Source organism: Vicugna pacos, chromosome 8, assembly GCF_048564905.1.
Source record: "Vicugna pacos chromosome 8, VicPac4, whole genome shotgun sequence".
Classification (NCBI taxonomy): Eukaryota; Metazoa; Chordata; class Mammalia; order Artiodactyla; family Camelidae; genus Vicugna; species Vicugna pacos.
Genome location: NC_132994.1, coordinates 65,467,685 through 65,480,624, shown reverse-complemented (window position 1 = coordinate 65,480,624; position 12,940 = coordinate 65,467,685). Strand labels below are relative to the sequence as shown.

The 12,940-nt window shown below is 41.9% G+C and overlaps 1 protein-coding gene across 1 annotated transcript in view; it reads right to left on the bottom strand.

Annotated features, from left to right (window-relative positions):
* The window catches only part of AKAP12 (A-kinase anchoring protein 12), a 90,416-nt gene extending 78,173 nt beyond the window's left edge, over positions 1 to 12,243 (bottom strand). Inside the window, exon 1 of the mRNA XM_015246955.3 lies at positions 11,919 to 12,243. Coding sequence (XP_015102441.2) covers positions 11,919 to 12,080 — 162 coding nt within the window. The 5' untranslated portion in view covers positions 12,081 to 12,243. The remainder of the gene's footprint in view (positions 1 to 11,918) is intronic.
* Positions 12,244 to 12,940: the final 697 nt, after the last annotated feature.

The window sequence follows — 12,940 nt, the reverse complement described above, 5'->3', positions numbered from 1 at the left end:
AGAATCTCTCTACATGTGGTTAATTTGTGAATGAAAATCTGTCCTCCTTGCTCCCACCTCAAAGAGAATAAATTTTCTACTAGCTCAGAACGATTCTCTCAGTCTCAGATGATAAATAGAAAGTTCAATTTAGGTCCCGCCTCCATCCTCACAGATGCAGAAGTAGATCCCAATTATTGGATTCACATTGCCAATCACAGTAAATGCAGAAGTCATACACTGGTGTTCAAATTCTCCACGGCAGAGCCACAAAATACCTCTTCTGGCTTCTCAATCACTGTTCTAACTGTGCTCCTTCGCTAGCTGACATTTCCCAGTTGCATTTGGGTAAAGATGTATTATCTACGTCCCCTTTGGGAAAGATATAATTAATAACAATAAAGGCTCTGCAAAGTCCTGCAGTTAAAAAAAATGAATCATTATTCCAAGTTTTCCAAGACTATTTTTCACTCAGTATTTCTCCCAACACAGTAAGGTTCCCCCTTGCCTCCATATTTTATAATTTAGTATTTTTACTATTTAAAAAATTATTTAATGATTTTCTTGCCTCCTTCTCTCAAGCATCTCTGTTCCTCGACAATGCACCATAAATTCCATTTCCTCTGTCTGAGTTTGGGCTGCTATGTGTGGCAAATTACCATAGACCGGGTGGCTAAGGCAACAAACATTTATTTCTCACAGTTCTGGAGGTTGAAAGTCCAAGATTAAGGTGCAGGCCAATGTGGTTCTTGGTGAGAGTTCTCCTGGTTTGCAAAGGGCATTACTTGGGGAGTGGGGAGGGGAGCAAGCTCTCTGGTGTCTCTTCTTAGAGGGGCACTAATTCCTTAAGCAGGGCTCCACTCTCATGACCTAATTACCTGCCAAAGACTCCGTCTCCTAACACCATCCCACTGGAGAGTTTCAACATATGAGTTTTGAGGGACATACTCAGTCCATAGCATCCTGCGTGCCACCTTTCCTGGTACCCCATATGTGCTCTCTCTTGCCTTCGAGCCCTGTCACGTTAGTGTCTCTTTGTCCATCACTCAGCTACAATTCAGGGCAAAACATAGTTTCCACAAGCTCAGGTCCCCAACAGAGCTTAATTCTGGCAGCAAAGAAAGACCTCCAGTTCACTTAAAAGGTGCTCTAATTTTCCTAAATATAGTTACACATCAACTGCCTATTTACTTTTTTTTGGCTGTCTTTTTTTCTGTTTTTAATTATTTTTTAAATTAATTTTTTTAATTGAAGTATAGTCAGTTTACAATGTTGTACAATTTCTGGTGCACAGCACAATGCTTCAGTCATTCATATACATACATATACTCCTTTTCATATTCTTTTTCATTATAGGCCATTACAAGATATTAAATAGAGTTCCCTGTACTATACACTAGAACTTGTTGTTTATTTTATATATAGTTAGTATCTGCAAATCTCGAACTCCCAATTTACCCCTTCCCACCCTCTGCCTGTTAATTTTTGAACAATTTTTATTCCGAGATTATGCAATAAAGAAAAACTCACCACAGCTCTGATTTTCTAGTTGTTAATCTATAGCCCTAACTCATTGGTTTTGGAGCTGGGAGTGCAGGTGCATACAATGCACCTGTAACTTTTAGTCAAGCCCTTGAGAAGTTAAGTTAGCCACCTACTCTGCCCAAGACTCAAGCACTCTGGGTAAGGAATAAGCAGGGATCCAGCGATCACAGGAACTGCTTGAGAAACTTTCTCTGACAAATGTAATGAATGCTGTAAACCATGACCTACTTCCCTGAATACTTCGGCATTCTTCGAATTCCTCCCTGTCGTGGAGGACTGTTTATCAGGCACAGCTCCAGAAGTGACTTGAAATCTCTGTCACTGCTGCAATTCTAGATAATACTCTTAGCTCCCATTTAGGACAAGCCTCCACTTAGGACAAAAACCTTTTGACCATTCGAAAGGCCTTAGGGTGTCTTTAATTAAATAACAAAAGAACAACCAATCATCATAGTAATGAAAGCAAAACAAATTTTCTATACTGCAAACGAAACAGACAGATCTAAGGCTGCCATCAAACTGAATTTAAAGGAAACCTACACTTCTAAAGGTTTGATGACAACAACAAAAAAATCAGACACAAAACCAAATCAATTTGAGTTTTGCCCCCTTGTAAGTATTTTTTGTTTGAATTTTATACACTAACTTTTGTCAAGATTGGAGAAAAGATCTTAACAATCAAGACTGACCTATTTGGTAAACTTTAGTGGTGACATTTTCTACTGCTTTTTAGTAACTTACTTCATATAAAACAGAACAGAACAAGAACAAAAAAAATTTCCACTCAAATATTTAGATTAACACTATAGGAGTCAGGAACTCATGTCTAAACATTGGTTAAGCATGTCATTTCTGAAGTAATTAAGAAAAAGTCATTATAGACTGTCTAATTCTTAGCAATTTCCTATAGATTACAATCCTTTCTCCACCCACCCTCCTCACCATTTGGTACTGCAGTGTATATCAATTGCAGATTCCACATCTAAGGTTGAACTCATAGCATAGCATTCAATATGCTACTGGTGTGGAATAACACTGTTTTATGTACATACCCAAGTGAAGGATAATTTCAAACATAAGTTTCTTAGGAAGCATTATACAAGCAGTTTGTTACCTTAGTGAAAAATTATCAACCAGAACTGAAAATGTAAAAAAAAAAAAAAATTAGCCAAGAACCATAACATACATCAACAATCTTGTTTTATGCATCACAACAATATGTATTTCAAAGAGTAGGGAAAACTAGGAAGGACACAATGAAGCATGTCTTCAATAAGGCTGGTCAATATCAGGAGTGAGGACAGAAAATTGATCATGAGGCAGACAAAACCCAGAGCCTCTAATGGCTCAATGCAATAAGAAATCATATGCTCAGACATGAAGAAAAATAGCAAACCATAAATCGTCCTCTGAACAACAAACCAAAGGGCAGACGCCGGAGATGGAAAAAATTGCAGGGAAGAAATATCTTCTTTGAAAGGGAAGATAAACATTTGCCAAGCCACCTAGATTCTTTGCCTACAAATGGAAGGAATGCTAGTCAACCATCAGCCTCACATTTTTAGGTGGACCCAGACGGGCTGGGGTAAAATAGTCCCCTGTTGCATGATGAAGCAGTGATCCAACGTCTGTTTAGCCTGGTGCCATCTGTTTTACCTAGTCTCCTCTACTAACGTTCACTGTTGGATTCACTTTCCCCAGAAACACCATCAGCTCTCCTGTGCCATCGTCTCTTATCCTTTGATATTTGACCTTCCCCTGTGCCCCCAACTCCGCAAGCCTGGACTGGACTGCCCTCAGTGCTGGTGGTCTGGGCTCTGATGCAGACTATTATTTAGAGGAACAGCTGCCCTCTGTGGTTACCTAGACTCTGCTGCAAACCTCTTCTTCATGTTAAAAAAAAAAAAAAAAAAGCCTGAGGCTGTTACTATCAAGTGATGGTCTCCCTTTTAAAGATACTCTTGGTGTAAACCCTTGTTTGCCCTGGTGGCTAACACAGCAATCCACAACTGAAACTGACATCATGAGGGGGACATTCTTGTCTATTACAGAAACTGAGGCACTCCACCTTCCAAGTCTTGGAATCTCAGTTGTTTTTTGACCACCCCCATGCCAAGCCGATACCCTGCACCCATCCTGTGCCCCAGCTAATATCTGGCACTTTACCACATCGTGGAACTATCTCCCCTTCCGGTCTCACTTCCCCCCATGCTCCTAGGATGTCGTCTGTGCTGTGTCTGAGAGGGTCTGCCTCTTTGCTTTGTTCTTTATCAGAAGCCTTCACTTCACTTGGTCTCTGCTGCTTGTGCAGCTCTTGCTCTGATTGGCTGCAACTCTCTCATCAGCTTTCCATTATTCTCTTACAAACATTCAGCTCTTTAATATGCTCTGTACCTTCTGGCCTCCCGACTAATGGCCTTTTATCTGCCTGCAACACTTGCCAAAAATGTTCTTTTCTTTGTACATCAGTTATCTGGACAATTCACTGAATAGACATGTACCAGCTAACGGCAATTCTTCTATTGTCTGTCCAACTTATTTGAATCTTTTGTTACTGAATTATTTCCTCTAGAGGGACCGTATACCTCACTTAGATTATGAGGTGTTCAAGGATAATGCTGTGAGTTATTTAACCTCCCAAAGCATTTAGACCAAGGCCTTTCATATAGTAAACAGTTAGGAAATACTTGGTTGACTGTTTTTTAAATGTTATTATTTTTTGTTTGTTTGTTTTTTGGAGGGAAGAGGTAATTACGTTTGTTTGTTTGTTTGTTTACTTTATTATTCTTTTTAATGGCAGTACTGAGGATTGGACCCAGGACTTTGTTTGTGCATGCTAAGCATACACTCTACCACTGAGCTATACCCTCCCCCCTTGATTGACTATTTTTAATGCATAATGTTATTATATACCAAGAAAACAAATTCACTTCGGAAGACAACACAGGCTCCCCACTTTTTAATATTTATGCATGTATAAACTTGTCATAGCCATGAACCAGAGTGACACCTGGGACGTAGAATTTAGAAGTATTTTAAACCATGGGCCTCCCATTAGAATGGAAGATTTTTAGCCACTCTTTAATGCTTTTAACTAAGTGTACAAATAAAGAGAAGGAGATTTTTTAAAGTAAAAAGAAACTATATATATATATATATATGCATTTGGAAACTCAAATTTCAACAGGACGGACTATTTAATCAATGGTATTGGAACAACTGGTAACCCGTATGGAAAATGAACTTAAATGTCTCCCTCTAGACATAAAATAATCCATTTTAGTGGACTGGAGAGATGGATATCTGAAAGGAAGCACTTTAACCGTTTTTTAGCACCGAGCTCTTGGATTTCTGTCCTCCTCTTTGTACCCGCAGTTCTCAGCACAGCACCCAGAGAACAGGAGCCAATAAAGATGTTAATGAAACCAAGACTGAACAGTAAGTAAGTGGGGGGAAAGCCAGAACCCTATTCTTCAACCACTTGGTTAGGTTTTAAGATTTCTTCACAGATTTCTGGACCAGCCAAATACCATCAGCTCAGTCATCAGCCATTGTCTACTTACCCAACACAAGGGACGTTTTAAATTGATAAATGAGGGAGGAGGTTGAAGAGGCAATCAGGTGGGAACGAAAAGTGAACAATGACAAGTAGCTCTTGGCTCAGAAAGGATAAGAGCATCTGATTCAACACCTGTTTACCCTGAATAGTACATTCTATTTAGAATTTAGAATTTTAATTTAGAATATTTCTCTAGTAGCAGCACACTTGTTTTCAATCCAGTAGAATAAACGAAAGAAATTACGTAGGAGAAATGTTTCCCTTTATTTTCAATTCTGATGAGGGGAATACCTAACTCTTTTTACATCAGCTGAAACCCTCCCGCCTACCCGCACCACACAAGCTCCAGCCTTAATCGCTCTGTGCTGTTACCTCCGCCTCTTGGGGGCCTCTCTCAGCTCCTACACTGGCTTCCTCAAGGCAATGATGGCCCTACAAAGCAAATCGAAATCCCTGATGAGCATTATGGCTACAGAATCTCAGACCCAGGGGTGGCCTGGGGTTCTGATTGAATACATCTAGAATGGGGCCCAGTGGTGTCTTTAAAAAGCTCCCCAGGTGATTCCATTGCACAGCCAGGTTTGGGAACCACAGAAAATTTAATCTCCCAGTCCTCTCATCGTTTGCAATGTCTGCATCCAACAAACAGAAGATCAGCCAATGATTTAGAGTAATCGCCCCTTCTTAAATTTTGGCTTATCTAATTTAGAAACAAACATAAAATTGACATTTTACTAAAAGCTGGTTAAGTTAGACAGAATGAAATTACAGGGTTTCTTCCATTTGTGTGTGCGTGCGTGTGTGTGTTTGTTTGTTAAACATCATTGAGATGTGTGTGTGTTTGTTTGTTAAACATCATTAAGAAAATGTAAGGAAGACAAAAACCTTTGAACTTGAATGAATACTTACTTGTATTAAGAGACACCTAACAGTGTCCAGGAAAGGCCCTGTAGTTTCCACTGCTTTGAACACCTACGTTTTTTCTGGGAAAATATTTATTCCAATTAACAGAGCCAGGCTGTCATCTGTTATGAGAATGAGAACAGAGCCCAGAGGAGGGGCCCACGATCTACTGTTTCCCAGGAGGTCGATTTCTGCAGCCCCCAAATCCTGATTCCAACATTTCATGGATCAGAAGTATGAAGAAATTCTGGCAACTAGATGCTGTTAGATTCTTCCCAGAGGACAAATTTTAAAATTGAAATTGATAGCTAAAGAAGTAGGTCATTGCAAAGTAGATCCAAGCAAATAAAATTAATGACAGTTTATTAATTTGGGAAGGAAAGGGAGTAAATATGAGCAATGCCTCAGCTCCCTTTTTACTCTAAATTTACTTTTTCTTTTAAAATTCTTTTTCTTGATTAATTTGGGGGCGGGGGGAGTCTTTACAATTAACTAACAGTAAAATAAACCGTAGCCTTTAATGCTCTAAAAGCCAGTCCAGTTCCTGATGGAGTGGTACCCAGAAGAAAAGCACAGAGCCAACATATGTGACAGGGCACCCAACTTTATCATTAAAAACGCATCAAGAGAACTTAGGTGCAGACTGACAAACTATTAGACAATCAGCTATCCACTGAGGCCAAAGTATCGAAAAGTGAGTGTCAATCTCCACAGAGGAGGGATACAAAATGGTCAAATCTCTTTGGAAAATAAATTTAGCAAGCACTATCAAAATTTCAAATGCATGTAAAGTCCTTTGATCCAGCAATTCCACTTCCAGAAATCTATCTTAGAGATACATCTGCACACATACAAAGATGTCTGAACTAGGACTATTCCGTGTCAATTTATATAACAAAAGACTAGGAAAATTTAAATATAAACCCAGGCGATTGGTTAAATCATGATGGAACTTCAACCCATAAATAAGAAATTTATGTAACCAATCATAAGAATGGGGGTAGATCTTTATGTCCTGTTATGAAAAGATATCCAAACCCTAAAGCTGTAGAATATATGTGATATGATCTTATTTGTTAAAAGGGAAATATGGGGCTGTTCTTATTAATATACTTGCACATACATACAGTTTTTTAAAAGAGCATGCAAAAAAAGACCAATACTGATTTCAAACTATGGTCAACAGTACTTGAGGGGTGAAAACGAATAGACTTCCCTTTTAACCGGTCTTCAAATTAAGGTTCTCAATCATGAACATTTTCAGAAAAATTAACATTAAATGAATACTGCTCACAATGACTTTAAAGAAAAATCATTTCGTAAGAGTAACCAAGTGCTTTTTCTTTCTTTTTTTTTCTTTTCTTTTTTTAAGCAAGTGCTTTTGATCATCTTTTTATAAACCTTCATGATTCAAGAATGATGATGTCAGGTCTACAGTTAGTTTTAAATAAGTAAACTCAGTTATTCATGATAAGAAATACAAAGTTATGTATAAGTGAAATTATTACGGATTGGTATCTCCACTTTAATCCTTTAATTAGATATACTAAAACAAGTAAGAACTTAAGTAGAAAACCCTACCCTTACAGTCTCTAATAAGGTGCTAATTTGCAGGAAGATGGCCCAAAATCTAAACAGACAAGACAAAGAACTATAATTACAAATTTTTAAAGAATTTTTGAAAATAAACTTACACATTTCTATGATATAGTGTCTCTTCCTCCCAAACCCAGCTTTTTTTTCCATATTTTTCTATTGTATTATTTTAAATGAAACATTCTAACGTATCATTTTTTTAGGCTATAAGAGAATTAAGAATTGGCTTCAAGGACATCTAGTTTTTTTTTTTTCATGAGATAAAAGTCCTGATATACTTTTCTCGCAATGCCAAGTGCTAGAAATTCTAATTTCTCGCTTCACGAATGACCAAGTATGACCAGTTTAGCTGGGTTTTCCTTTTGTTGGTATTCTGGATCACTGAATATGTGCTAAAACTGGTGAAGAAAAAGAAACAATATCACAGTCGCTTTTAAAACAAAACATTTTAGTTCCATCTTACTAATTATCCTATAAGACACCAAACTAGAATCATCTTTATAACATAGTTTAAAGCTATCACAGCCCAGAGACTAGTGGACCCACAGTGAATTCAAAGAGGGAGGACATGTGCGTTCTGTTCCTCACGGAAGAAGGCGTTCCAAGTGGAAATCTTCACTGATCTCACACATCTAAGAGCCTAAAAGGCGGTAATGGATTAATGGAAGACATTGCAATCCCCGAAGGCTCTCACTATCCTAAATGATCATCCTCACACTCACATCTCCAATTTCTGGACTGTGTTCTAATCAGAAAGTAGCACCTCTTGCAATCTGAGGAAAATCAAGAACACAGGTAGCCACACACCAAAACACCGCTCTGTTAACACATAATTCTCTCCTAATCATCTTAAATTCTGGGCCTTGTATGGTAGAACTGGTGACATAATCAAACTCTGGCGATCTCCATTCCCATTTTGTAAACACAGGGCAAGTGGGAAACAGCACACTATGTTAGACTGGAAGAGGAAATATGAAATCCGACTGGCCAACTCAGTTGTCTGTGTTAATGCACAAATGGCACGGACATGCTTAAATCTGCTAATCCGGACAATGGATTCTTCTACTTGAACACATCTTTACGTGTGGGTGAGTCACTGCTCTTGGAACCAAATGGAACCACAGCTTGAAGGAATGACAAGGGTCCCCATCTCCCCACCTGCCAGGGACCTTGGCCTACACAGTTGCAACTGAGAGCTGTTCCAGTTTCAGCTCTGAGTCACTGAGCAGAAAAGACAGAAAGGCAAATTTACAAGATTGTCTGTTCAGACTTAGCCTGGAGCCCAACTCCAGAAATCAAGATCTGCTGGAGATATGGAAGTTTGTTGTTGGCCAACCCACCCTGCATTGCTACTGGGATGAAAATACTCTTTCGAAGACAAAATCTGTAAAAACAGATGACTGAGGAGTAACATGAGTCTTTGTTTACCACCTGCGTTCAGGCAGTCTCATCCTCCTGCACCCTGCTGTGGCCAAAATGGCCAGCTCTCAACAATAAACCTGGAAAATAACCCATCAAGCCATTTCCCCCTCAGAATTAATGCGTAAAGAGTATCAAAGGTTGGCTGGAAGATAAGGCTCCTTCTATTTCCACTGAACTTTATCACAGCTAAAAACAAGACTTGTCTCAGTGATTCTGAATGTTAGGCTTGAGTAATCAAGTTTTATCTTCCATACGACCTCCAACTCAATTAGAGTAATGTCTTTTGAGGTGTGAGCACTTAGAAGTGATAAAATTAGCAGGAAAAAAAAAAAGAAAGTAAACTATACTGCTAAATGGGCAGCATGCATGATACAAATATTATTTAGATGGAAAAAAAATCTGCTAACAGCCTTTAATTAATGATCAGCATTCTACTTGGGGGGAAGGAATGTATAAACTCCCCCAGATGTCCACACATCCAATCAAGAAAGCTCAAGGTGTAATTCGTAACTAATCCAGTGTATGAAATTGTCTCATTTAAGCAACATGCATTTATAATACATTTGTCTATTTGAGATTAAATGCAATTTGAAACTGCAACCAGAACAAGCCATTCTAAAGAAACAGAAATCAAAGTCCTCAAATCTTAATTTTTTTGCTAAATATCCACCTGGTGTGTAAATAACCAGACTGACTTAGCCACTATGTGATAAATGAGACAGATCATGATAACAAGAAAGTCAAAGAAAAAAGGATTCCCCAACTTGACAGTCTCCAGTCAAAAGCAGGGAGCCAGTACCATCCTACGTGCCACACATGGGGCAACACCTGTTATGAGCAAAACCAGATATAGTTCCTGCTTCTGGGAAGCATCAGAACCAACAACCAGGAGAACATATATTAATCAAGTCGCTAAACCCACAAAAGTGGAAACTGTTAGAAAGAAGAGTCCATGGTGCTATGGAAACCTAGAATGGCCAATGGGACTACTCAGAGGTCAGGAACTGGAGCTGAACAGGGCGAAGAGGAGAGACATGAGCTAGGTGCTGAATCATTCTTAATCAGAGAGCCCTTTTGAAAAGACCTAGGTCCTCAAAACCTGAGTAATTCTGCTTGTTGAAATGAAAAACCACACATTTTCCAAGGATACATGTAAGTGTATTGATTTGTTCCCAAATTGATAACTGGGCAGTATGCCAAAAAGTTGAATGATATTCTGGATGTCATTAAAGTAATTTTTAAAAGGAGGTCATTTAGCTGTTTCAAGATGGTGGTGACTAGGAAACAGGGAGAAGGTTAAAGAGAACAGAATGGAAGGAATATTTTAAATGAGCACATTCAACTTTATTGGGAAGGGATTAAGTCACATGTTTCAGTGTAAATTGTTAATAAGACCTGAAGGACTGGTAAAAGCCAAGGAAAAATTATTCCCCGATTGCAAGCTTTTAGCCATTACACCTTACTTTCATTGCTGGACTCTAAATACAGGGTTGCAGCCATTTTGACAGAGTTGGCATGACCAAGTGACGTACAGTAAATATTAAAATGTGGCCAAGATCTCAAAGGGATGGTGTATATCAAAGGCACCTCTTAGAAAATCTAGATATTCCAGGCACAGCTAGTACTTGTGAGCATCTATAGCTCTAGGGGCCAGGATTTTACAAGTAGTTACGTTAACTACTAGAGATAATCTGGTCAGGAGCAGTCTCTCAGCCGAAATTAGACTAGGACAGCTAAAGAGGTCAAGGCAATGAGGTCATAATTCTGTGAAATTTACCGAGATTGCAAAGTTTTTCTATTCCACACTGTAACCATCTGTACTTCCTGAGATAACTCTTAAAGGTCCTCATGTATTCGGTATATCCTCAAATTTGACATAAGAGGGTTTTTCCCCTATTTAAGTATTAAGTATGGTTACCCACATCTTCCTATAAAAATATCACAAAATGGGTTGGGCAAAGCCTTGCTAATGAACACACACGCTGGAAAAATATCTAAAGGACAATGATCAGAACTAGTCACAATATTTTCGGCCGTAGTCGCGAAGAATAAATATTTCAGCCTTTAAGACTTAAGACTATAAAATGCAAAATGTCTAGGAGGTTCAGCACTGCCTCCATAGACCAGAGTACAGGGAATGCTCGCTTACGCCTCTGACTGCATCCTTGAGAACTTCTCACTACTCCAGTATTTGTTTATCCAACTGAGTCCACAGGCAATGAACGGAGCGAAAAGGAGGACGCTGCCGTGTTTGGAAACCTGTCATTCCCTTTGGAAATGCAGCGTCTGCTCAGGTTTTCTTTTGGCTGAGCGAGCTACACCCCAGGCTTTCTCTGCATCAGAAAGGCGGTGTCTGCTCCAGCCGCTGCCGCAGGAGGACTGGGTACCAAACCCGGGTCGCTCCAGACACAGCTGGTATCAAGGACGGTACGCTGCGGGGAACCCACGGGTGGCGAGTTCGCCAGGAAGCAACACCCATCGCGGCTCAACAGCTGACTTTCCGCATGGGGGAAACGGGGGTGGGGGTACCGGGAGCTCAAGACGCCTGGCCGGTGGGTCAGCTCGCGGACTCCCCCACGCAGCTCGCTGGTCTCGGGCTGGGTCTCTCCCACCGGAAGCGCGTGGAGAAAGGCTCTGTTAGCGGCGGGCAAGGGACGGATTTTATTACTGCGGATGGCGCAGTCGCCTCGCCTGGTAATCCGCGACAAAGATGCAAGCGCCCCTGCCGCGCTCGCCGCTGCTCTGGTCCCGCCCCGGCACTACAGACCCTAAAAAGCCTTAAAAAAAAGGATTCATACTCCAGAGTTTCCAGATAGGCTGTACGGGCCATTAAGTTCTCGCAGGCGGAGATCGGGGGACCCCCCCCCTCCCGCGCCCCCGCCTCCCCTGGGGAGGTGGCCCGGCGAGTCCATACCTTGGTGGCGGGGTCCGCAGCGGCGATGGTGGGGTCTCCAGGCTCACCGGGCGCCGCCTCCGCCGCAGAGCTGCCGCCGCTGGGTTCGGGCTCGGCCGGTGTCGCGCTCCCAGCCTCCGGCTGCTCCGGGCTCCGCTGCTCGGTGGAGCTCCCGGCGCCCATGGCTTGTCTGCGGTTCTCCCGCGCCCAGCTACCCGGTTACGCCTTCTCAAAATCGCAGGGACGCGGAGGAGAGCCAGAAGCCGTGCGCCCGCGAGGTCCCAGGAGCGCCTTCCTCTCCCGCCGTCCTCCTCCGAACCCGCCCAGACAGCGAATGAAGGAGACGCGCTCGCGGCAAACTCCTTAAAAGAAAAAAAAAAAAAAAAAGCCACCTCTTTGCCGCCTCCTCCTCCTCCCCCTTGTTTTTCCCTCGCTTCATCACATGAGCACAGCCCCAGACACGCCTTGCACCAGCATCTCCCCCCAGGCTGCTAGGACCCAAGAAGCAGCCAGAGCCTAGAGCCAAGGGCCAGGCAAGCAGCCCACCCTGACCCCCAGGGCACCTCCCGTTCGTAAATGGGGACAGGATCTAGGGGACCACCCAGGCCTGCCTACCCGAAGGTGAAGGGAGAGCGAGAAAGAAGGGAGGGCAGAAAGCCCCCCGGGGAGGTCGGATTCGCTGGGGGTTATTAAATGATTAATGACCCAAGGCAGGGCATCTGCTGCAACCGATTTTCAACTCGCCCAGAAGCGTACCAGATCCCCGTTTGCTTTCCTTCAGATTGTTTGCCTCTAGACCATCGTTCCTGCCTCCTCCCCATTAGCAGAAGAAAGGCAAGCGCTCCTTGGCTCCTCCGGAGTCTGACCATATTAGGACACCTCACGTGGCAGGAGCTGGGAACGGAGAGGTTAATTCAGTCAGACCACGGATGAGGTGGGCCAGGCGGCCCCACACTCTCCTATCACCCGGAACAAGTGATATCAGGCGATGCCATCAGCAACACTGACTGCCTTCCTCCCCCGGGGGGAATTTGGGGGAAGTG